The sequence below is a fragment of the Staurois parvus genome, unplaced genomic scaffold (genome assembly GCF_062004578.1).
Source record: "Staurois parvus isolate SC_StPar_1 unplaced genomic scaffold, SC_StPar_1.0 ptg000155l, whole genome shotgun sequence".
Lineage (NCBI taxonomy): Eukaryota > Metazoa > Chordata > Amphibia > Anura > Ranidae > Staurois > Staurois parvus.
Window position 1 is genome coordinate 31391511 of NW_028317951.1, and position 27197 is coordinate 31418707.

At 39.2% G+C, this 27197-nt stretch overlaps 1 protein-coding gene across 1 annotated transcript; it reads left to right on the forward strand.

The window, feature by feature from the left end:
- Positions 1-26627, forward strand: LSG1 (large 60S subunit nuclear export GTPase 1). Its single transcript, XM_089675652.1, has 14 exons — positions 1-176; positions 5060-5186; positions 8539-8659; positions 8890-8976; positions 10751-10837; positions 13984-14044; positions 17014-17190; positions 18029-18373; positions 20463-20564; positions 21572-21715; positions 23008-23131; positions 23835-23914; positions 24015-24188; positions 26234-26627. Exons 1-14 carry the CDS (start codon positions 84-86, stop codon positions 26411-26413), a joined length of 1902 nt encoding a protein of 633 aa, XP_089531778.1. The 5' UTR covers positions 1-83; the 3' UTR covers positions 26414-26627.
- The last annotated feature ends 570 nt before the right edge of the window (positions 26628-27197 follow it).

Below are 27197 nucleotides of genomic sequence, written 5' to 3' on the forward strand. Positions count from 1 at the left end.
ACGCTTCTTCTGTTACACTTTTTTGTGTGCTTCTAATTTGGTTCCGGGCACGTGTTTCCTTTCGCAAATCCTGTGTGACAGGGATGGGGAAGAAGAAAGCAGCATGTGGTTTAGGAAGAGCTCTAATCCGAGATCGAACTCAGAGCCAGAGGGGACAGCGGGTGAAAGACTCCTGGGTGAGTGTGCCCCTCTGACACGTGTGCCTGGCTGGGGAAGGGGGCCCATGAACGTGACACCCCTTTATAACTACATAATCCTCTGTGGGGTTGTCACCTACTGATATGTGTCTGATGGAGATTGAAACATCGCGACACCCCTTTATTTCCAGACTGCCTCATCCTTTATTTGGGTTGTCACCCTCTGATATGTGTCTCATACATCATGACACCCCTTTATTTCCTGGCTTCCTCATCTTTTGTGTGGTTGTGACCCCTTGAAATGTGTCTGGGTGCTGATAGAAAATGACACCCTTTTATATTTAGGCTGCCTCATCCTTTCTGTGGTTGTCACCCTCTGATATGTATCTGATGGAAGCTGATACATCATGACACCCCTTTACTTCCAGGCTGCCTCATCCTTTGTGTGGTTGTGACTCCCTGAAATGTTTCTGATGGGTGCTGATAGAAAATGACACCTTTTTATATTTAGGCTGTCTCATCCTCTGTGGGGTTGTCACCCCTTGATATGTGTCTGATACATCATGACACCCCTGTATATCTAGACTTCTTCATCCTCTGTGTGGTTGTCACCCCCTGATATGTGTCTGATGGGGACTGATACATCATGACACCCCTTTGTATCCAGACTGCCTCATCCTTTGTAGGGTTTTCACCCCCTTATATGGGGACTGATGCATCATGACACCCCTTTGTATCCAGATGGCCTCATCCTTTGTGGGGTTGTCACCCCCTGATATGGGAACTGATACATCATGACACCCCTTTGTATCCAGACTGCCTCATCCTCTGTGGGGATGTCACCCTTGATATGGGTCTGGTGGGGACTGATACATTATGACACCCCTTTATATTTAGGCTGCCTCTCTGGGCTTATTTCCCCCTAATATGTGTCTGATGGGTGCTAATAGAAAATTACACCCTTATATATTTAAGCTGCCTCATCCTCTGTGGGGTTGTCACCCTTTAATATGTGTCTGATGGGGACTGATAGAACATGACACCCCTTTATTTCTAGGCTGCCTCATCCTTTGTGTGGTTGTGACCCCCTGATATGTGTCTGATGGGTGCTGATAGAAAATGACACCCTTTTATATTTAGGCTGTCTCATCCACTTTGGTGTTGTCGCCCCTTGATATGTGTCTGATACATCATGACACCCCTGTATATCTTAACTGCCTCATCCTCTATGGGCTTATCACCCTCTGATATACAGTTGTGATCAAAAGTTTGCATACCCTGGCAGAAATCATGACATTTTGGCATTTATATTGAAAATATGACTGACCATGCCAAAAAACTGTCTTTTATTTAAAGGTAGTGATCAAATGAAGCCATTTATAATCGCATAGCTGTTTGGCTCCTTTTTAAATGATAATGGTAACAGAAATCACCCAAATGGCCCGGATCAAAAGTTTCCATACCCGGAATGTTTGGCCTTGTTACAGACACAAAAGGTGACACACACATAGGTTAAATTAGCAATTAAAGGTTTGTTTTCTACATAGGTGACTTTTTACATTGCAAATAGTGTCTGTGTATAAATAGTGAGTTTGTTAGCTCTCAGGTGGATGCACTGAGCGGCTATATAATAAGCCATGAGATGCAGGAAAAGAACTGTCAAAAGACATGGTTAAAAAGGTAATGGAACTTTATAAAGGTGGAAAGGGATATAAAAAGATATCCAAATCCTTTAATATGCCAGTCAGTACTGTTCAATCACTTATTAAAGAAGTGGAAAGTTTGGGGATCTCTTGATACCAAGTCAAGGTCAGGTAGACTGAGGAAGTTTGCAGCCATAACTGCCAGAAGAATTGTTTGGGATACAAAGAACAACCCAAAGAAAAGGTAACGTCAGGAGAAATACTGGCTGCTCTGGAAAAAGATGGTGTGGTTGTTTCAAGGAGCACAATATAACAATACTTGAATAAATATGAGCTGTATAGTCGAGTTGCCAGAAAGAAGCCTTTACTGCACCAGTTACAAAAAAGCCTGGTGAGGCGTGTCAAGATGTCAGGCATATTGTAACTGGGCTTTTTTGTGGCATTGGCGTAGTAAAAGCTTCTTTCTGGCAACTCAGCCATACAGTTAAATTTTTGTTCGAGTATTTTCATATTGTTCTAAAAGGAAAAAAAAAAGCAAACACACCATATTTTTCCAGAGCACCCTATAATTTTATTATGAGGTTACCTGTGGGTTTTTCTTTGTATCCTGAACAATTCTTTTGGCAGTTGTGGCTGCAATCGTTCTTGGGCTACCTGACTTTGGCTTGGGATCAAGAGATCCCTGAACCTTACACTTCTTAACAAGTGCTTGAGCAGTACTGACTGGCATATTCGAGGCTTTCGATATCTTTTTGTATCCCTTTCCATCTTTATAAAGTCCCATTACCTTGTTGTGCAGGTCTTTTGACAGTTCTTTTCCGCTCCCCGTGTCTCAGTATCTAGCCTGCTCGCTGCATCCACCTGAGCTAACAAACTGACTATTTTCTATACACAGACACTAAATGCAATGTAAAAAGTCACAAAATGTGAGAAATGAACCTTTTAATTGTAATTTTAACCCGTGTGTGTCACCTTGTGTGTCTGTACCAAGGCCAAACATTCCAGAACATGTAAACTTTTGATCATGGCCATTTGGATGATTTCTGTTAAAAATATGATTTAAAAAGGAGCCAAACAACTATGTGATAATAAATGGCTTCTTATAATCACCAAACTTAAACAAAAGCCAGTTTTGTGGCATGATCAGTCATATTTTCAATATAAATGCCATAATTTCACGATTTCTGACAGGGTATGCAAACGTTTGAGCACAACTGTATGTCTGAAGGGGACTGATGCATCATGACACCCCTTTATTTCTAGGCTGTCTCAGCCTCTGTGGGGTTGCCACATCCAGATATGTGTCTGATGGAGGCTGGTAGATCTTGATGAATCTTTATATTTAGGTGGCCTTATCCTCCGTGCAGTTGTCACTAGTGGTGCACCAAAATGAAAATTTTGGTGCTGAAACCGAAAATTCAGAATGCACTTGGCTGAAAACTGAAAAGTCTGCTTATGTGGGGAATCTCAATTTTTTTTTTCTTGTAATGCGTGGTTTTATTTATTTTTAAGCTTATGATTTTATTGCTATCACATAGGGGACCCAAATTCCCCTATGTGATAGCATATAAGTGACAGGTGCTCTTTGTAGGGGGGGAGGGGCAGTGTGTGCAAGAAGGGGGCAGGAGAGGAGCAGTGTGTACAGTGAAGGAGCAGTGTATACAGACAGGCTCCCTCACTTACAGCCGCTAAATGTCATTGCCGGTTTTTAAATGCCATTTCCGGCTTTTTTTTCCTTTACTTTATAGCTCCGAGAAGGAGCTGTCATTCGTCCTGCTGCTAAAGTAAACAAAGGGGCGAGGTCATTGGGTAATGTCACTGGGCGACCCCGCCCCTTTGTTTACTTTAGTGGCAGGGTTAATGACAGCTCCTTCTCTGAGCTATAGTGAAGAAAAAAAAGTTGCCAATTGCATTTAAAAATGGCAATGACATTTACCAGCGGCAAGTGAGGCTGCCTGTATACACTGCTCCCTCACTGTATACACTGCTTACCTTCTCTCCTGCCTTTCTTGGACCTCCCCCAAAACCCCCATCTGCAGTACACAAAGCCCCCCCAACCCCCTCGGCCTAATAGTCAGTCCGCCCCTCATTATCGGATCCCTCATTATCGGCACCTGTATCAGCTCACTTTTTCCTATTGGCAAAATGCCGACAGCGCTATATTGGGCAGATATGTTTCAGCCACCAAAATTTCAGTGCATATGCTATGCACAGATATCTTTTATCTTTCTAATAAATGTGAGTGCAGTTCTTAATCTACATCTCCTCTGGATATATAGTACTACACTTAGGTGGTGGCGCTTCCTGTGTTTCTCTTTTTGCTACAGATGAGTGTGCATCCAGTTCTCATCCAGGGAGCCACAGCCATGCTAAAGAGGAAATTTTATGACTGATATACTTACAATCCATTTTTTTTTTGTGACTATTTATAGGACTCTACCTCCATGGGACTATAAATATACTTCACCATCCATACTGCCCCCTCCCTTTTGTCACCTTAGTCTATTTAGTGCCATAATATTGTTTTCATTATATCCTGAGCTCTGTTGCCTGTGTCGGCCCAGCTCCCTCATCACAAAGTTTGTTGACAGCAGTGGGAGCCGATGGCTGTCTATCTGCCCTGCGAGGAAGGACAAAGCCTTGGGAGCCGCCACTCTCATGCACAGCACTGGATTGCGATGGGGCTCAGGTAAGTATAAGCGGGGGCTTTGTGGGGGAGCTGGATACAGAAGTTTTTTTACCTTCATGCATAGAATGCATGAAGGTAAAATACTTTAGCCTTTAGAACCACTTCAAAGACGTTCAGAAGCACATGTAAAGGAGTTTAGAATGTTCTCAGAAGTTTCTAAAATGAATTTCATATATAACCTGAGTGCTACATTGGTACTTCTTTAAAGGAGGTAAAGCAGATGTTTAACTTTAGTGTGGTTGAACTTTGTCCTACATAGCAGGAGCAGTTCACTGGTTTATTTCACTTGTTCCTTGGTGTTGCTATTTAATCCACAACTTCAAGGATCTCCAGGGACTTTGTTGATTTATTTTTTCAATTTGGAGCAATGTAATAGACAGAAGTTTCAGAGATACCAAAACTACATTTCTGGAAACCATGCACAGTTAACAACACATACTGTACAGCTTAGTGTATCTGGGTAACTAGACATTTGTGTTCAGAAAGTATAGAATGGTATTTATGTTAATGAAGTAATAGAATGCATTTACTGGTCACACTTACTGGTCTGTTTTATTAGCCTTTCTAACTCGCTTTGTATTCTTTTGCAGCTGCACACGAGTGAGTTGAATGATGGCTATGACTGGGGCAGGCTTAATCTCCAGTCAGTGACAGAACAGAGCTCTCTTGATGACTTTCTTGCCACAGCAGAGTTGGCAGGGACAGAATTTGTTGCAGGTGAGCTAAACAGCTATAACATTCTTTCCATTAATGTACACTGATGTCCTTGTAAAGCAGAGAAATAAGCTGGAGGTATGCAAATTAAATTGATAAAGAGGAGATATGAAAACTTGCTTTCTTTCCACTTAATAAAATGTTGATTAAAAAGTGTTTCTGAAGGTGCTTAGACTTGTATTGCACTTCACTGAAATATGTTTAAAGTGATTCTGTCACTAAATAAATAAAAGATAAAAAATAATGCTGTCAGGTATAAAGGGCATGCCTGGATTAGCTACCTGGTAGTGTGGATTTCTGCTCCAACCTGCTCCCAACCCATTCCTATTAGCCCATTGCTATCCTAGGCTGTCTCAGCGACCATTAGGAATTTTTTAGATGGCAGGAAGGGAAAGGTAAGCCCATTGGAATGGTCCTGAGACACTGCTGCAGGTACAGGGAAATTACCACTGCAGAGATGATGGTGTTGGTGGGTGGGTGGGGGTTCAGAGGACTCCGAATTAAGAGCTAAAACAGCAGTCAACAGCACAAGGGACATTTTGCATTTATAGTAAAATAGAACCATATGCAAAACTTTTTTTTTTTTTTCAGTTTTGGATAGAGTGGAGATGGATTAGAAAACCTGTCAGGTTTTTATTGCTGTCTGAGCCCCTGTTGGGTAGATTCACCCTCTCTTTTTGTCCTGTTTACCATTATCAGTAAAAGTAAAAGAAAATCCCGAATTTTGGGTTGTCCCCAGAACAGTAAAGAAGGGAAATCTTCAAATTAGGATGCTAGTTCTGGGGACCCGGGTCCCCAAGGAATTCTTTTAATTTTTATGGATTTCCTCTCACTTGTTTTGGCTATGGGTAAGTAAGTGGAGGTCCCAATAGGACACAGATAGTAAAGAAAACCTGACGGGTTATAACCCTCCCTTACTCTATCCAACATGGACAAACTGTGCCCTCTTTCTTGACACTCTGCATCAATACAACATACTGAGTGCTGCTCCTATTGCATGGGATACTTGAAATTTGACTTATTTTAAAAAGCAGTAACCCATTCACACAAACATAAAATACGATTTCTGAGGGTATTCTGTACACAAGCAGTGTACAAAATTCCTCCAAGTTGCCTTATTGCAAGGAAGTGATGTTTAATTTTTTTGATGGTTGAAAAATGATAATCTTCATGTTGGACCAAAAAAGTCTTTTTTTTTTTTTTATAGCGTTGACTTTCAAAATTGGCTTGTGTAGTCATGATATATAGTAAACATGAAAATGACCTTTAAAAGAAATCTGTACTAAGGTGATATATATGCCAGTATTTTTAATCTAGATATCTGAAAATGCTAGTTGCTTGGCAATCATGCAGATCCAGTACCCTCAATATTTTTGTTATTGGGCTGGAACAAGCATGCAAGTAGGAATTTTGACTTTACGAGCTACATGCTGGTTCCTATTAAGTAACTAAAAGTATTAAAACAGTGGTAGCCAATAACTTGCATCTGCAAAAGAAGGTCAGTAACTGTAACTCCCGCAGCTTTAATTTAAAGTATTTCTAAAGCCAAAACATTTTGCTTTTTTGCTTTTTGAATAGATTAGGGGAGGGCTAATATCCCTAGCTAATACCCAGTTGTGGGTATTTATTTGTGTTTTTTTTTTTTTTTGCCGTCTGTATCTTATTAGGAAGGTGGTAAGAAGGAATCATGTGAGAGACATGTTCTTAGACAGTTATTACTAGAACAAGTGTTCCCATTAGAAGGCTTACACTCTGTTTCTGTTTAGGTGGCAGCACAAAATATTTGGATTTTCCCTCACTTTTGGACCAGGAATAGTGGTGACCAGGGCAACTAGAGGGAATCTTCACAGTAGGAACATACAGCGGTTAAAACCTGGCAGGGGTTCTAACTCCTACAAAACTGGAAAAAACATGTTGGCTTTAGATATACTTTCGTGCAGAATTTCACCCAAATGAAGAACTTGTGCTTTTTTTTTTTCTCCTCTCCCTCTCCTCTGCTGCCATATTTGGAATTTCTTTTTTGCCCGGGGAAGGGGGGGGACAAGTGACCGAACCTCTGCCCCAGCTTGCTGCAGTGCATCAGTGTGAAAGCAGCCCTATACTATTATGCCCAGTGTATTGCTTCATAATGACCTGAAGATTTATCCTTTCCTGCTGCTGGCACCACTCTGGAGACCGCTAGCTGGGATAAGAGGTGGAGTGCAGCTGATATGCTGATATTACTCCACATGGGACAGGAGCCAGTACTACAGAAGTGGCATCGGCTTATGCGGCTCTTGCTCCCTACTACAGTTCTAACTTTATAGCCTTATAGGGGGCTTGGAACAGGAAGAGTTAATTTACATTTGCAGTTTGGGGGGGTGGTAAAACGCCATACTTAAGACGTGTTTTTGCCACTTCCGCCCCAACCGCACTACCTTTAGATGCTGTGGCCAGGAGTGTACACATGTCGCAGCTGCCACAGGAGTTATATTCCCTGTCGTGTTTGGTGTGTGTTGCACCAGTAAAGCATGACCCATTTGAGTGAATGAGGCTACTCTTCAAGTGCCCTACAACTTTGTGTAGTACAGCAAACAAGGGGTTAAAGCAGGCAGCGTTGTGTTGCTTTCTCTCCACCTACTTTTACCACTTGGACCCCACAGAAGCATGCAGTTGTGGGGTGCTTGCAGGGTGGCCCCATTTACTTTAATGGGTCGTGATTGGCAGGCTGTAGCATCATCTAAAAGCAACAGGAAGTTTAATGCCTGCACTGACGTGTACATGTTTGGCTGATGGGGCGGTAAACCTGTGATTAAACCGCAGGGTTTTACCACCTCACTAATTTGTGTCAATGAGCCTTAAGGGTGCTGCTGCTAAATGCAACTAAGGGCTCATTCACAAGTGCAGCAAGTGGTGCCTCCTCACCACTTGATTTAAACCAATCATTGTCATGCAATGCATGCCATTGCGACACGGTGGTATGGAAATTTAAAGGTTTAAATCAGGTGTGAGGAGGCGACACTGTGCCCTGTGATCCTTGTCTTCTCCCATGTTGTTCAGGTAGATCTCCACCTTTTTAAGGTTGCCTTCCCCTGACCTAAACCTATATGCAGACACTGTACTGCGCTTTCTCTCCCTTCCTCCTATATCCTAAAGATCAACACATGTTGATGGGGCCCCCGAAAATTTTAGTTCAGACCTGAAGATGAGATAAAAAATATATTAAATTATGCTTGCATGTCTGACCAGTTTCTGGTATCTAGTTTCTGTTTTAGTTAGAATTTTTTTGTGCAGAGAAAAGGTTAAAATGACTTGTTCATCATTCATACTTTTCTCTATTGTTTTATTTGAACTTCTCCTTCCATTTCTTCTCTAGAGAAACTGAATATCAAATTTGTCCCAGCTGAAGCTAGAACTGGTCTGCTAACATCTGAGGAGTCCAACAGAATAAATAAACTCCATGAAGAGAATAAACAGTTTCTGTGTATTCCAAGGAGGTGGGTATATTATGGTTCTAAATCCTATGTGTGTGTTTGAGCAAAAATGAACTACATCTGTTTGTTTATAATACAGATGTATAAAAAGTCCTTTGTAGGTGTAAAGTTTTTTATTTTTTTATTTTTATAGGGTTTGTACCGTTCATATGTAGTTCAGCTCTGGAGACATTGTTACTGTGTGAGTATTAAAAATGACGACTGTTTGTTTCTGTTTGTATCCTACACTTTAGGCCTGTCTGGGATGAAAATACCAGCGCAGAGGATCTCCAGCAAGCAGAAAGGGAGGACTTCTTGAAGTGGAGGCGCCAGCTTGCTATGTATGTATTTGTATAATGGGGCACATATTTGGCTGTAGTATTCCTTCTGAAATAGAATCTTAACTACACCATAAAATACACTGCTCAAAAAAAATTGAAGGAACACTTTCAAAACACATCCGATCTCAATGGGGAAAAATATCATGCTGGATATCTATACTGATATGAACTGAGTAATGTGTTAGGAACGTAAGAAGGTGAAAAAGGAAAGCGCTTCTAAGTGCAGTCTTCCAGGTCAACTTTAATAAAAAGCGGTTAAAAACACTTACAATGTAGTAGTAAAAACAGGCTCTAATGTAATCCGTGTATGCACACACACACACACGCATAAACCCATATAAATGCATTCACATACGTTGGCACATGCAGGCATAATGCCCATCACAAAACAAATTGTACGGTACTATGGGGTTATGCGTTTGTGTGCATACACGCGCGTGCTTTTGTGTGTGTCTATGTACATACACATATATTGTTTCCTCTCTGCCTGCGGCTACATGCATGCGTTTATTTAGTCATCCTTTGTTTAAACTGTACTTATGTACTATGATTATGTTGTAACCGTTTGACTATAATTATTATATTTTTATTTTCTAATATTTCCAGGTTACCTATGTGTGCCATTTGTCACACCACAGCAGATACCCGTCTGCGCACTCAATTCCAACCCCCCCCCCCCCCTCCTCTCATTTTCCCTCTTACCCATCTCTCAATTGTAATTATAATTACATTATTATCCTTATTTTTATATATCGTCTTAGATGTTCAAATCCTGTTTTTTAACTATTCTTCAGTATGGTATACACCACCACCCAGTCCTTACAAACATAGCTCCGTTTTTTGCCTCCGTTTTATTTCTCTTTGTTTGTTTTTTTTATTTCTTGCTTTCCCAGTTTCCTATTGTTTCAGACCAAATAGTCCGCTTCCAGCTCTCTTTGAGTAACTGCCTGTCTCCTGGAATCTCCTCTATGCTCTTGAGACTGCTGGGAGACACAACAAACCTTCTGGCAATTGCACATTTTGATGTGCCATCCTGGAGGAGTTGGACTGCCTGTGCAACCTTGTTAGGGTCCAGGTATCACCTCATGCTGCCAGTAGTGACACTGACCCTAACCAAATGCAGAACTACTGAAAACAGTCAGAAAAGATGAGTAGGGAAAAAAATGTCAGTGGCCTCCACCTGTAAAACCATTCTTGTTTTGGGGATCTTCCCATTGTTGCTCATCTAGTGCATCTATTGTTAATTTCAATAACACCAAAGCAGCTGAAACTGATTAACAACCCCCCTCAGCTACTTAACTGATCAGATCAATATCCCAGGAGTTTAATTAACTTGATGCCATACTCTAATTACAAAGTGTTCCTTTAAATTTTTTTTGAGCAGTGTACATATGTGCACTGTTTTACCTGCCAAATGGATTCATAATCTTTTTCCATTCAATTTTCTGAATCCTTACCTACAAAGCCAGCAAGGTGCACTAATGTGACTTCTTGTCACCTGCCTAGTCACTGGATTGTCATTAAATTGTCAGTTTGTTCCCTGTGCTCTTTTCTTGTCTAAGCATCTTCCTGAAAACATGCTGGGTTGACAACATTTTGTAATGGAACAGATTCATAAATTTCCACTGTCTCAGTCTAATTTATATGAGAACAAGTTTCTGGATATTCTAGTAGCTTTTAGAATTCATTTAATGATTTTAATGGATACATAAGTGGACTAAAGGATTCTGTTTTACTTGCATCTGTCCTTTTTTTTTTTTTTTTACCGGAACAGACTTGAAGAGGAAAAAAAGCTAATTCTCACACCTTTTGAACGCAATCTAGACTTCTGGCGTCAGCTCTGGAGAGTCATTGAAAGGAGGTAATGTTAGTCTGTGAAAAAGGGCTTGATGTCATGTTCATGTAGTGGGAGAAAAGTGTAATATAAAAACAATTCCTTTTTTTGCCAACAATTGACAAAGACCACCTGTTGATTATGAACAACTTGCTGGTATGTCATAAGTGAACAAATACTCCAGTTATTCCATCACTGGGCACGTCATCTTGCCTCTAGATCATTATAAGGTTACTTTCACACTGCTACGTTGCAAAAATGTGGCAAAGACCTTTTTTTTTTGTTTTTTGTTTTTTTCCCATTCATTTCAGTGGGGAGGTCCATTTTTGGTGTGATTATTTATTTTCCGCACCAAACATGCAGCAAGCAGGACTGGTCAATTGCAGTTGCTTTTTTTCAATGTGAAGGGTTCCCTGCGATTAAATGGTCATGCATTTTATTCTTGCACTTTTAATGCGAAAATGAGAGAAAAACAGATCAGTGTAAAAGCAGCCTTACTCTAAAAGTGTATTAGGGGCTCAAATTCTTTGAAAAAAGGTTTAATGTATACCAATCCGCAGGAAGAAATATATAAAAGCAATGTCTTTATTACAAATATAAAAATCCGTTAAAGGGGAATATATCCATATGCAAATTGTTACAAATACATCAAACTCCTCTGAAAGCAGGGTTATGTTGCTCTCCCAGCTGGTGCAAAACCTAATCCTATGCATCCATATACACTAAAGTAACACACAACTCTGATTCCAAATTGCACATCAGGCAAAATAAAGCTGGGCTGTGACTAGCCCAATTCTCGAAGCCTTTCCCGGAATAGTTTCCGCTTCTGCAGGAGTTTGGATGAAATGTAGGATATATAGAGAAAGGGGTACTGGAGCACTAAAAACCACCGTTACTACATTTTCTACCAGGCGAATGCCAGAGCCATCACATAGGAAGAGGAAGAGAGCCATAAGTATGTGTGTGTATATTGCAGGGAATACCTCACAAGTATCTGGCAATTGAAGCTACTCCTTTTGCTGTTTACAAATTCACTGTGTGTACCACCAATCAGGATCATATAAGGTATCCTGCTTTCTGTGATCAATGTCCGCCTATATATTAAACATGGCACAATGTAACAAAGGTTACATTCTGGATAAAGAATAAAGAAACTCGTAGGTGGTCATAGCAGTGTGCTGCTTAGGTGGACGACACAATCCTCCACATGTCCATTGCTTTTATATATTTCTTTGTGTGGTTGCCTTAAAAGTCCATTTGGTATACATTAAGCCTTTATTCTAAGATCTTGATCAATATAAAGAAGAGTAATCGAGTTTATCAATCACAACAACAAGGAACAGTCATGCCACAGCTCTCTGCATATCCCAGCGGAAGTTGTTAGAGATGAAAATTACAGCTTAAAGAGACACTTAACTCCTCTCCAATGTGTGGTTTGTTTTTTTTATATTATTATTTCTCTCTCTCTCTTTCTCTCTCTCCTACTAGCCCTAGAATTTTTTTACTCTCACTCCAGTGTGTGTGGCGATAACTTATGTGAGGAGTAATTGTCATTTTTGTATATGTGCACCAGTTGCATGCATTTATATGTAGGGGCAAGGGGCTTTAATAAAAAATTGGGGTACTTATTTATTAGTCTTTAATTGATAGAGGGCTGATGTGTGATCTTCCTATGTGATAGCCTTGTTCAGGTGCCAGGTTCTCTTTAAAGAGAGTTTGACACCCCCCTAATGTGACCCCTGCACTCTGCTGAAGACGATTGAGTACAAACTTTGCTGGATCAGCTTCTTCTGCCAGAGCAGCTTGGGTTTGACATTTCTGAACCCAGGAGTGTAAAATTGACCACTATACACCCATCCAAATCACTTTGAAGGCCAGCAGTCAGGAGAAAAAAATATAAATGAACTCCCAGCTGCTATAGTGTAACTATTACATCATCAGCAGTGAAAAGGTTCAATAAATTTTTCAATAAACTCCTTATATGGCGAGTGTAATATCTAGTTGCAAGGAATCAATCAATTGTAAAACTGAACTCCCGGATATGCAAATGTAGTCTACGTACAAGGGGCATGTGTATTCTTGCTTTGAACCTTGGTGTGCTTTTTGTTTTTCTTCAAGATCTGTGCAGTCATCTAGTCTGACAGTAGCTACCTGTAGTAAGGCCCAATCACCACTGCTCTCTCTCTCCTTATGTAGGGTGACTGGTCTAGTTTTCTGCAGTTAGCTTGTAGTGGGTGGACTTCCTAGGTCCCGCTCACAGCTTCGCAGTCTGCACAAGCTGGCGTGCAGCAGTATGATGAAGTCACTGTTACTTTACAAAGTAATATCTGTGTTTAGAAAGACATTTGGTGGACACAAAGTTGATTTTTTATTTTTTTTTTCATCTTTTGAGTCTACTGAGGAATATATTTAAATACATATTTGTGCTTGGAATTCAGCTTTAAAGTAAACAGAGTGAAGTGTCTGATTTTAACAAGGCTGCAGTGTTTGCTGAATAGCATTTTTACTCATTTGGTTAATTTCACATGTTGTTTGGAACTGCACTTTTTATATTTATATTTTTTATTTCTATATTCTGACCTACTTTATCTAGGAAGAATAGCAGTATGAGGAAATTGTACTGCTGGAGAATCAAGCTTATTGTGTTACTGCAGAGAGTTTGGCTTAAGCAAGACAAAAACAAGTTGCTTTTTTTACTGTACTTAGGTCTGACAGATATTTTCAAACCCAGAAATTACTGAGTCAGTAATTTTCACTTGACATTGGCAGCCGTGGTTGTAATATGATGGAAATGTGCAGTTAGTGTGTGCAATTAGGGACAATGGACCCTCTGGTGCGTCATCAAAACGCTGGACTGCCTGATCCCAGAAGAGGCACTCCGCTCTTGATGTCAGCAACAAAGATGACATCGCAAGACCCATTGCATGACAGCAGCATGACGAATTGCAACAGGACAACTCTGGATTCACTAGGTGGTTGAGTATGTGAATTGTGCTTAAGACAGTCCAGAAAAGGTAGGAGAGCAAAAAAACACAGGAAGGAGGGGGTCAAGTTTCTCTTTAAAGGATTGTATGTAGTGTTTGGGACTCTTTCGGAAACATGAAATGTATTTTAACGTGTTCTGGTGTAAGTATTCTTACTGGAAATATTTGTGCTTTTTCTTTTTACAACAGTGATGTAGTAGTACAAATTGTGGACGCCCGAAACCCACTCTTGTTTAGGTGCCAGGATTTGGTGAGTTATTCCTGGATTGACATGCAACGTTTGTAGCTTTTTTTTTCACTGCAGGAACCTAAAATAATAGTTGGCATTGATGCCACTTCTTACTGTTTTGAGCAGCTTGTTAAGTAAAAGAGCTTGTTTAACAAACTTGTTTTTAATCTCGTGTAATTTTGAGTCTTCTACTATGATGGAAGATTAATTCTTTATTTCCAGTGTCCATCAGAATTACGCAAAGTTTAGATTTTACTTGGGTGAGCTTTGTGCTCTGCTACCTTAAAAGGTCTCTGGTACTGTTTTTCATTGACTAGCGTCTGAATAGAACATTCATGTGATATTTTCCATTGTATTAAAATGTTCTGTTCTTTGTTAGAAACAGACTTCTTTTTCTGATTTTGCTCTGTGTAGTTGTACAAGTCCAAATAACAGATATTAACCTAATCCTAGTAAATATAAGTATGTTCTTTACAAAGCTCAGAATGGCGGTGTTGATTATTATGAAATGGAAATTTTTGTATAAACAGTCTTTCCACATACAATTTGTTCATGAGAAAAAACACAGGTTTGTAAGATCAATCCCAACCACTAATGTTTGTTTTTAAAGGATAAGTTCATTTTTCATAACATGTTACACCCATATTCCGCGTATAACATGTTATGAACAGGCCAGCCTCCACTCTTCTCTGCTCCCCATTTGACAGCTAGCAGGGGATCTTCTCCTCCTCCCCGCTAGCTGTCACAATTTGAAAAAAAACAGTATTATATAAATGAGTGAACTACAAGCCGACAGCCTTAGCAGCTGTCGGCTTGTAGTTCTCAGTGAACTACCATGGTGCTGTGGAATGCTGTGCTTTTGTTCATTGAGTCTTCCTGTCAGTAAGCATCTGCCTGCCCGTACGAGATGTTCGGGCACACAGATACACTGACAGGTCTGCAGGAGACCTGCATGGCACCAGCGATCTGCTGATCCTTGGTGTAATGCTTTAAGAGGCTCAAGAAACAAAAAATAATGAAATAATGAATGCACATTTTTTTTTACCTGCAAAAATATGTGCATTTATTATTTTTTGTTAAAAGATGAACTTATTTAACATTTGTCACACTCAAGTCCACACTATCTACACTTCAGAATTATCCCGGGATAGTAGATTTCTTTGTACAGTGAGGGCAATATATGAGCCATATGTATAACCCCTGGCAAAAAGTGTAGAATCCCCATTCTTGGAAAATGTTCATTCAAGTGTTTAATTGTGATGAAAAAAAAAACAATCAGACATGCCTCCAAAACTATTTTCATTTAACATCCCAACCTTCTGGCTTTAAGAAACACTTCCAAAAATTAAAAAAAATAAATAAAACTGTAGTCAATTGCAACTGTTTTTGCAGATCAAGCAGAGGAAATAAATATGGAATCACTCAATTCTGAGGAAAATATTATGGATTCACCATGTACTTGGCAGTTCTAAAAAAAAAAAAATGAAAAAAAAAAAGGCGTGCACACCTTAGTGAGTTGTTGCACCAGGCTGATTTGACATGAATCATGGCTTCAACACGAAAGAAGTAATTCCAAACAAAGGAGAGGAATATAAAAATCATCACGGAATGTTGCAAAAAATGTTGGTTGTTCCCAGTCAGCTGTGTCTAAATTCTGGACCAAGTACAAATCAAATGGGAAAGTTGTAAAAGGGAAGCGTACTTGTAGACCAAGGAAGACTTTAAAGTGTCAAGATAGAAAACATAAAGCAATATGCCTTGAAAACAGAAAACAGAAAATGCACAAAGAAACAAATGGGCAGAAACTGTCAATGTCTGTGACCGAACTGTAAGACATCGCCTAAAGAAAATGGGATTTACATACAGAAAAGCCAAACGAAAACCATCATCAACACCTAAACAGAAAAAAAACAAGGTTACAGTGGGCTAAAGAAAAGCAATCGTGGACTGTGGATGACTGGATGAAAGTGATATTCAGTAAGGTATCACGAATCAGCATCGGGCATGGTGATGCTACTGGAACTTTTGTTTGTTGCCATTCCAATGAAATGTATAAAGACAGCTGCCTGAAGAAAACATGCAAATTTCCACAATCATTGATGATATGGGGTTGCATGTCAGGTAAAGGTATGGAGGAGATGACCGTCATTAAATATTCAATAAATGCACATATTTATATTGAGATTTTGGACACTTTTTTTTTCTTATTCCATCAATTGAAAAGATGTTTGGTGATGATGACATCATTTTCCAGGATGATAATGCATCTTGCCATAGGAAAAAAGCTGTGAAAACTTTCCTTCAAGAAAGACATATGTCAGTGGCATGTTCTGCAAATAGTCCGGACCTCAATCCGATTGAAAATCTATGGTGGAAATGAAATAAAATGGTCCATGACAAGGCTCCAACCTGCAAAGCTGATCTGACAACTGCAATAGGAGAAAGTTGGAGCCGGATTGATGAAGAATACTGTTTGTTGATAGTTACATTCATGCCTCAGAGAATTCAAGCTGTTATAAAAGCCAGAGGTGGTGCAACAAATACTAGAGGTGTACTGTAGTGGGGTTGTTTTTTGTTTTTTTTTGTTTTTTTCATGATTCCATAATATTTTCCTCAGAATTTAGTGATTCCATAATTTATTTTCCACTGCTTGATCTTCAAAAACCGTTGCAACTGACTACAGTTTTCTTTCTTTTTCTATTTTAAGTGTTTCTTAAAGCCAGAAGGTTGGAAGGTTAAATGAAAATAGTTTTGAGGCATGTCTGTGTATATTTTTTTTATTTTTTTTCCCCCACACAATTTAACAATTGAATGAACATTTTCCAAGAGTGGTGATTCCATACTTTTTGCCAGCGGTTGTAGGTTGAGGTTTTGGATTGGTTTGTGTATTGTCTTCTGCCACAGTCTGTCCTACATCTGCAATAACCTTCTTCACCAGGGTACAGCAGGTCAGTGTCAGGTTTAAACTAAATTTTTCTCAATCTCTTCAGGAGCATTATGTGAAAGAATTAAGTCCTCATAAAGAAAATATCATCCTAATAAACAAAGCTGACCTGTTAACACCTGAGCAGCGTCAAGCCTGGGCAACATATTTTGAGAAGGAAGGAGTAAAGGTTGTCTTCTGGTCTGCCTTGGCAGAAGGACAGAGACTTGCTGAAGATGTTACGGTATGCTATTTGATTTTTTTTTTTTTTTGCATGTTTGTTGCCGAATAATGCTACAACTTTTTTTTTTTTTTTCTACTCTTGTGACATGATTTTATCTCAGCCCATAGTGTGTCACAGGAAGGCAGAGGACTGTAAAGTGTTCAGCTTTATCTGATTGGCATCACTGAGACTTTTCAGTTCTCTAAGTATCTAGGCATTAACACTAACAGGCAGTCCTTCTCAGAGGTGCTGATCACAGAATAGGTGTAAGGGCACTTTCACATTGCAGTAAAAACAGGCAGCTGAGCCACGGTTTTAAATCTCCCCCTACCCCCTATGCTAAAATTACAGCCCAACAGTAATGTACGCAGCATTTTTATTTCGAACTGCAGGGTTTGACCAGCAGCACTGCCTGGTAAACTCGCCTGTTGAGTTCAACTGGCTCACAGTTGAGGTGCAGTGTGTTTTTGTTTTTTTTTTGTTTTTTTTTGTTTTTGTTTTGTTTTAACTACAAAAACTCCTCTGGGATTGAAATAATAAAAACTGCCAACTGCTCCTATACCACCATCTGTATGGAAAAACAAACCCAAAACTTCTTAAATTCCTTTTAGCAATCCTCATCTTATTTGCTGAATTTACCAAAAAGGAGGCTGTTAATTCCCCACCAGTCCTTTTTTTCTTTTGTGCAGAAGCTATTTAGTAAGCATCTAGTCTTCCCTGGGTATGGCCAGCAAAGTGGCATTGATCCCAGTTCTTGTAAACTCTGTTTTGCACTGATCTAAATGCTATTATTGTGTTGGATGGCAGTTTGTCATGCAGTGCATTTGTGCTTGTTGCTAACATTCTGTATGCTCTTTAGCAGGACAATGAGCCAGAAAACGTGATGCAGGATAATGTCTCAGATGAGGAAGACAGTGAAGATGAAGACAGTTTAAGTGACACAGAAGCCCAAACTGGAGATCCTAATCAATACAGCTCAAATGATGAGTATGAGGACTGTGAGGATGATGAAGGCTGGCAGACATGCTCTGAAGATGCAGATGGGGAAAATGAAAGGATCTTACCAGACCCAGAGCCTAGAAGTACTGATCCAGCAGAGGTTCATAACTATAGCCATTTAGTGCAAAGAGATGAGCTGCTGGAGATCTTCAAATCTGTTCACACAGGCAAAAGGCTTAAAGAGGAACAGATCACTGTAGGACTGGTGAGTAGTGTTTGGAGAATTTTATTTTTCCAGTGTTTTATATCTTTCAAAAATGTTTCAGTACCTCCATCAGTACTAAATTGTGATCCTGATTATCAGACTGGTAAGCAAGATGAAATTATTTCATTGTATTTTCTTTCAAAACGGTAGGGGTTTTTTTTTTTTTTTTTGTTTTTTTTTTTTGTTTAATCTAAAAATATTCACTTTTTTTAATGTGCCTCTTCTGCTGTGTTTTTACATTTTCATGAAGTGTCTTTATGTATAACAAATACTGAAAAACAAGATTGATGCCTTACAATGTTAAGAACTCTTATGTGCTTCAGCAGTTTCATTTGAAAGTAGCAGGCCATATCTGAAATGATTAATCCCAGCCTTTTCATATGCAGAGGAAAAAGTATGGAGAGGAAAACCTTTCCTGTGCATAGAATAGAATTGCGAGCAGTTGAGCTGGCTACAGCCTATAGATTTATAGAATAACAACTAAGAGAAAAACTAAAGCACGTTTTCATTGAGAGTGCACTTGGAGTTATCACTGTACATTTACATGAACACTTGTGACTGTACATCTTATGCTTGTAGTTTCCACATTTTCTTTCACTTATTTCATATATAGCATAACTATCTGGCACACTGGTATTAGTCCTTGAGCCTAAGTTCAAAACATGCAAAACCTCTACAGTACCACTGTCATGTTTCAGCCCACAAAGCTGCATTTAGTCACAGGCAAATGCTTCGCAATACTTATACCCCTCCTCACACAAAAGTGGGTAGCAACTACAGTGACGGCAGAAAAAGACCAAGTGGTCCATTGAGTCTTCCTTTTTTTTTTTTTTTTTTTTGCTTCTGTGTCCAATTGGAGAAATTTACCCTCACTTCCTGACCCATAACCAAAATAGGAAGTGAGAGGAAATCCCTTCAAATTAAAGGGATCCCTTTGGGACTCAGAGGTCACCAGAACCAGTGTCCCCATTGGAATATTTCCCCTTTTATTATTTTTCTTGGGACAGCCCAAAATTTGGAATTTACTTTTACTTTTACTTTCAATGATAATGGTAAACAGGACAAATAGAGAGGGTGAATCTCTTTAACGGGGGCACAGACAGCAATAGACAACAGGTGTTGTAATCCATCTTCATTCTGTCCAAAACTTAAAAAAAAAAAGAAAACAAAAGTTTTGCCTTTAGTTTAATAGGAAGCAATTAAAAAAATGTATGTATTTATATTCACAAACACTACACACACTGTAAAAATTGTGTGTGTGTTTGGGGGGGGGGGGGGGGGAGTGATTAGCAGCTGAAATGAGCCATAGAAAAAAAATATGTAAGGCAGCTTCCATGCTGTGCTATTTCTCCTTTACACTAGGCACACACTGAATCTGACTTCGATTTCAGGTGCGACTTGCCTGACATCTGTGCGACTTCATGCACAGATGTCTATGCAAGTCTTACCTGAAACCACAAAAAAAATAGAGCAGAAACCATTTTTTCTAATATGTACTGCACCACAAAATCTGAGTCCCACAGGTTTGAACGGTTCCTTGACCAACAATAGGGTGCGACTTGTCAGGCAATTTGGAGCTGTCAAATCGCATAACAAGTCGTACCGGTGTGTGAACCAGGGCTTAAGCTCCATTGCATTTAACGTTGAAATTTGAAATGAATGAACTTTCCTGAACTACATTTATGTTATTCATTTGAGGAAAATTTCCATCCTTCGAATTTTCTCAGTCACAAAATGAACATTGATTAGAGGTTGTTGGGTGGCTTCAGCCTGTGGGCTAAGCAAAAAACGAAATCTAACCAACCTCCATTAATGCTATAGAGCACAGATGTACAAATCTCCTGCTGTGGTATTTCCCAATGCTTGTACAGCTGCTGAATCATATTGGAAGCAATAGGTTTCTTTTAAAAAAGAGGAAAGTGCCATAACATAGGTGAACAATAATAGTGGTTACTATACTTTGCACTCTCAACTTCAGGTTCTGTAATGTATTATTTTTTTGTATGCATTATAGGATAAGCCAAAGTGGGTTCAAAGATGTTACAAGTTGATTTACTTATTAATTTTTTTTTTTTTTTTCCTCTGCTAGGTGGGTTATCCCAATGTTGGCAAGAGTTCAACCATTAACACAATCCTGGGAAACAAAAAGGTTTCTGTTTCGGCAACTCCAGGACATACAAAGCACTTTCAGGTATTTGATGTGATTGCCTTTCTGAAAAGACAATCTTGTTTGCTGGAGTAACAGTTATGTAATTAGAATGACACCAGATCCTGTTGTTGTCTTGAAAAATAGTGACACCCATCTGTATGTTCTTTAAAGGTATAGCACAATTGCTTTGCTTGGATATTTCTCACCTCTTTCCATCGCATTTCCTATCATAACAACTGTAGTAATACAAACAGTAATTTTTGACAATCCAACATAAGATTATAGATTGGATGTGTTTTTATAGCAGAAAATAAAATATTGTTTTTGGTTTGTAGTTATGTTTTTTTTTTTTTTGTTTTGTTTTGTTTTTTTAACGCAAAAAGTAAAAGACGCAGTGCTCAAATACCACCAAAATAAAGCTCTATTTGTGGGAAAAAAAAATACATAAGTTTCATTTATGTACAGAGTTGCATAAGCACACAATTGTCCGTTAAAGTAACGCAGCACCATAATCGCACAATTTGGCCTGGTCATGAAGGGGGGTAAATCTTCCGAAGGTCAAGTGGTTAATCAAATCCCCTTTTTGTTCTTGAGCTTCAGTACTAATTCATGAAGGTGACCAGTTAAGCTGTCTGTATCTCTAGATCTACTGATCTTTTCAATATGCAGTTTCACACCTCTGCTTTATGGATTTTTTTTTCATCATATGGTCAATTTTCATTAGCTTTAACCCCCCTTCCATTTCAATTTAATCACTTGCTTTTTAAGACCTATACTTAGTCCATATTTGTCTTATTTCTTTTACTTTGTATAATGGTGCAGACATTTTGGGGAGCTTTAAATAGATATTAATCATATACAGTAGAGGCAGGCAAACTTCAGCCTTCCATCATACCTCTGGAAATCTTGCATATGGCTGTCAGTCTTGCAATGCTTAATGGTTCTTGTACTTCCACAGCAGCTGGAGGGACAAAGTTTGTCTGCCCTTCAAATGCAGTATTATAAAGATGTGTGTATGTGTAAATTAATGTCACTTTCTTCTGTTGTAGACCCTGTATGTGGAATCTGGCTTGTGCCTTTGTGATTGCCCAGGTCTTGTAATGCCATCCTTTGTCTCCACCAAAGCAGAGATGATATGTAGTGGTATTCTACCGATTGACCAAATGCGAGACCATGTCCAACCAGTCTCTCTCATATCCTTTTAAAAAAACAATTCATGGCAATACTGAACTTTGTGGCATTTTATTCAAGTTTATTGTCCAAACAATTTTTTCTTATATTCATAATAATATAAAAAAGCTAATCTATATTTTGCAGCCTTGTCAGTTATGGAGTTTATAACTGCTGTTTATTATCCTTGTTCTTTTTATTTAGACAATCTGTAGTTCCACCTGCTTGCACATAGTGAATCAAAGTTGCATATTGCCAAGTTTGTTATAGCAGTCAACAGGTCACAGTGTATATGGACATGGCTGTCCAGTGCCCTCACACTTGCTCATTAATTATAACCTAGATCAGACCTGTTCTTAGAACAGGCACAGCTGTCAAGTACATTGACACTTGAAATGTGCGTGGGCTAAAGTGCTGATGACACGAGCTTATTCATCATGCAGCACCACTCTTCTTGTAGCATTGTTTATTTCTCTGAAATGCACAAAAATGATTATTGGGCTCCATTCACAGCAAGATGTCATGGTGTATTTCATTAACATGCGCTACCTTAAGGCAGTTCATTCAAATAAATGGGCTGGCAATGGAACTAAACTTCGGAAAAAAACTGACATGCAGCATTTTTTTTTTCTACAACACAGTGCTCCACAACACATGGTAGTGTTTTAACTGTGTGCTATGTGCATTCCCTTGGTCCATTATGGGGGGAGCATTAGAAATCAGTGGCAGTGCCTGGATTGTCCCTTTTTGTATTTATTATAATCTTTATCTCTATAAAATCTTTTGTAAAAAGAAGAAAAATGCAACAGTCTAAATGGGCCCTTACAATTGTGTGCAGAAACTTGTGAATTTCTTCCTGTAGCCATGGTTTGTGTCGCTGGCTTGTGACAACTGGAAAGGCCGGAGCTTGTCAGCCTAAATGCGCTTGTTTTTACGTCCTTACTGCTAAAGAATAATGTAAATAATTTGCATTCCATAGTCTGAGCACAGGTTCACTTTACTTTTGGCAGCCTTGGTTCACCTCCTGTAAGGGAGACTGTTTCTTTTCTTTAGGGAAACACATCTTCATTGTAGATTTTAATTTGTCAGTCATTGAAGACCATTATATTTTTCATTGTATATTCTGAGGTGCTCACTCCATTTTTAGTAATACTAGTATACAGTAATTATATAACAATATTATACTTCTGAGGAGCCTTGGGTTATCTAGTTGCCTATGCTGTTTGTTGATTTCGGACTGTACCATAATGTTCAACTTTAGATTTGTTATATATTTCCTTTTTATTGGGGTTTCAGTATTTCTTAACTGACATACATTGCGCAGCAGATCCCACGATATGCATTAGAGGCCATTTATGGGATCAATATTATCAGACCTAGAGAAGATGAAGATCAGGACCGTGCTCCAACCTCAGAAGAGCTGCTGTCTGCTTATGGGTGTAAGTTTCAACATTTAGTTCGCTGAGCCACTGTTTTATAAAGAGAAAATGAGTGCTGTAGATCACGTTCGTGCTTGCAAATGTTTGTTCATAATTTCCTATAAGGGTATTTTGTATATATCAAATTAGGGATGCACCGATACCCTTTTTTGATTGACGAGTACCAGTACTTTCGGTCAAGTACTTGCCGATACCAAGTACCAATATTTGCTGTGCGATTTGAACAGGAATACGGTTCCTGTGCAAATCGCATGAGGTTTTCTCACTGCTCCTATGTGAACCCAGGCTTGTCATAGGAGTCTTTGGGACCTGTGTATCCCTCTCTGCGACTGGGGGCTAGCCCTGTAGACTTCTATGGTGCGCTACTTTTTTGTCAGATTTAAGTGTTTAAAATTAATAGAACAATCTTTTGTGCATAAAGTAAGGTGAAGGACCATTCAAACATCTGGTAAGCATTGGCATTAAATGCACATGGACATGAGAAGACATGATATTTCCTTACTTTCAGTCCTACCTCTTTTATTTTAACATGCACATCCCCCTTATTTGAGCATGAATGCAATTTAAGGTCCATCACTGAATGGCCTTTAAAAAGAGCCCAATTCCTGTTTAGAAGTTCTCCAAAGGCAGATTTACTTCATGTAGTTGAGCAGAACTGATAAATTTGTTGACGTGTACTAATAATGGAAATGTATTCTTACAGATATGAGGGGATTCATGACCGCACATGGGCAGCCGGATCAGCCAAGGTCTGCACGATACATATTGAAGGACTACGTCAGTGTACGTTTCACACATTTTCATTAGAAGCCCTAAAATAAAATGAGCACTCAGGAAAATGATTGTTTCTGTGGACTATTTAAACCGTGTATTTCTGTGTTAGGGTAAGCTGCTGTATTGTCACCCTCCTCCTGGGATACATCCGCCAGACTTCCAGCCTCGGCACACTGTATATCGGGAAAGAAAAGTACCATGTGACAAAGCTGAAGCAAGGGCTCACAACAGCAAGAAAGTCAAACACATTGAAAACGTGGTAGACAAAAACTTTTTCCATCAGGTATAGTTTATGAATCTCCTATGTTCTCTTCATTCTTACAGAAACATTTTAAAATTTCCGGTATAGAATCGAAAATAGTTTATTTGCTGCACAATAATATGTCATAAAATCGGTGGCATGCCTGGCTTCTTACAACCTGTATGGCTCTACCATGAACCTTGGCTTGCATGTGCCTGCATATAATAGTAATAATTGCACTTCCTACCTCCTTTTACTTTCAGGAATATGCAGACCTTCCCCAGTCTATCATTCTGCAAATAATACAAGATGGTCAGGAAATAAGAATATTTTATTATAAAATATTTTTGTAACATAGCTAGAACCCTGCACCAATTTCCTTTACTGTGGGACAGTTACAGAACCACATTACTAAAGCTGAATACATAAAGCCACATGCTGAAGTATCAGATCAACACAGCTTACCAAGACCTGTGTAGTGGGGTGCCTGTTTGGATATATTTTAGATGGATTACTTAGGCAGACCCTCACAGTACATAGGTATTTTTCCAGTTTGCTAATTTGGTAAGGATTTGATTTTATATATCCAGCTTTTAAAGTGTTACTAAAGTCAAATCATTTTTTTAAATAAAATAACAAACATGTTTTACTCACTTACTTGCAGTGGTATTGCACAGAGCAGGCCCTATCATCCTCTTCTCGGGTCCCTCACCAGCAATCATGACTCCTCTTCTTCCTGCATGCTTACTCCTGAGCTGTGTGTCTATGGAGCTGCACGCCATAGACTTACATAGCGGGACATAGCCCCGCCTCCTACTTCCTTCTCACTGCATTTGATTGATCGATAGCAGCAGGATCCAATGGCTGTGGAAAGGGGAAGAGATGCAGCTGTGCACATTGCTAGATCTATTCTCCCCTCTTCCCCTTCACACAGGGAAAGGGGGGAGGACAGAAAAATAGAAATAGGTTTTTCACCTTAATGCAAGGAATGTATTAAGGTAAAATGTTTTCTTCTTTAGTATCACTCCATGTATCTGAAAGGTAACCTTTACTGCAATCCAAATTTCAGTCAAGCTGGTACAGTACAACAACCTGCAAGGAAAGCTAAAGTGGCTTAAAAAAAAAAGAAAAAAAAAGGTGCCTTAAACTTCAAGTGGCAAGTCTAAACTTAATTAAGCTCAGATCTACTCCCATCCCCATTCTAAGCCTTTTCTGTCTACCCTGTAAAAGGAGAGATGTCTATACTTACCTGATCTAAAGTTGCTCCAGTCCTGCCACATGATTGGGCCCCTGCATCGGCCTCAGTGTAGTGAAGGGATAGCTGACAACATGCCCTATAGTAAGCCTATTGGTTTCATCACCATATAGACTTTACAGCCATTATTGGCGATTTCTCCTTTACAGTGAAGCTGGCACTGGAGAGATCATGTGACTGGACCGGAGAGACTTTAGAATAGGTAAGTATAGGCATCTTTCCTTTTACAGGGTAAATAGAACAGGCTTAGAATTGGAATTGGGAGTAGATTTAGGCTTAGTTAGGTTTTGACTGGAATTACACTTTAACTTTAGATCTCATGTTACAGCTTAGACATCGTGCATTCTTCCCTGCAATGTACTGTGCCTCTATGGTTAGAGCAGAGCTGCTCACTAAGAAGCTTCCCAGGAAACATGTACTGGGAGAGTTATGAAGGCTTTCAATGCTGAGGCCAGCTCTGGATTCTGTACTTTGAGGCAGTGACTGGTAGCAACCATTGCAGCACACTGCAGCAAATTTTGAACACCAGAACTGTAATTGTTCTGGGCCAGTGCCTCAAAATATTGAAGTTATTGCAGTAGCATGATGAGCAATAAGAGTGCTTAGCAATGGCATCCTGCCTATATCATTTAGGGGAAATGGTCAACAATGCATAAACTGTATTTAGGAAAGTGGAATAAGAATTATCCGTTACCTTTTTACCTTTACTTCCAGGAATCAGATGATTGTTTGAATAATATACAAATGATGGAAATTAGACTGCTAGTTGTTTGTTCATGATATAGCATTTTATCCTGTAAGGCCTTCCTTTTTTTTTTTTTTAATTTTTCAGGAGAATGTCCGTGCTCTGACCAAAGGTGTGCAGTGTGTGATGGGGTACAAGCCGGGCAGTGGCCCTATGCCATTAACTACAGTCAGCACAGAAAGTATATCTGGAAAGCCTTGGAAAAAGCATGGCAATAGAAACAAGAAAGAAAAGATTCGGAGGCTTAACAAGCACCTGGATGCTTGACAGTGTATTAAGGCGCTCTGAACTCTACACTTTAAATTGTGCCAACCAAATGGGACTGATTTTTAACATTTGAAGCTAAATTTCAACTTTGTATATATGCCATTCCTCTGTATGACCTATTTCTACAGCAATCATGACCACACTACCATGTGGATAAATTATTCAACAACAGTTGTTTTGTCACCAATTACATAAAACTTTATATTTGCTTTTATTTTATTTTTTTTTAAACCATCTATTTCAATCTGTGGGTCAGCAAGATAGTAGCATTACGGAATGTCACTGACACAGCTGCAGTGTGATATGCTAAGTGACAAGTAATATTTAATGTTGAATATGTAAGGTACTGCACCTGATAGCATAGCCCTCTATGCGTTAAGTAGGATAGATACAGTCATTGCTCACGTGGAAAAAAAAAAAGGATCTAGTCTTCCTACAGGGAAACTGAGGAATATGACTTTCTGGTAAAAGCTCTCTTTTGTAATTGTGATTGCAATACACGGAATCCACGGCTTTGTCAATTCCTAATAGACTGTATCTGCTTCCTCCAGGCTGGTAATCAATATAAAACAATATAGAGCAAAGAGAGTGCACAAGCATTTGGTGACACTTTCATGAAACCTTTATTATTAAAAATGCGGTCGCTAAAACAGCTGTGATGAAGAGGGTTTGCCCTTTAAACCAGTCAGCGGTAATGCATGCTTTCTGACTGGATCTGCTGTAGAGATTTCTTTCAGTGAAGGTAGAGCAGGTGGTCTCCTGGATGCTATTTTATGGGACATAG

Excerpts from the sequence above, each read along its gene's own strand:
- LSG1 (XM_089675652.1), top strand. The coding sequence starts at position 84 with ATGGGGAAGAAGAAAGCAGCATGTGGTTTAGGAAGAGCTCTAATCCGA. Across the intron at positions 8,660-8,889 it reads TTTCTGTGTATTCCAAGGAG|GCCTGTCTGGGATGAAAATA; the intron begins GTGGGTATATTA and ends CCTACACTTTAG. Across the intron at positions 24,189-26,233 it reads ACAAAAACTTTTTCCATCAG|GAGAATGTCCGTGCTCTGAC; the intron begins GTATAGTTTATG and ends TTAATTTTTCAG.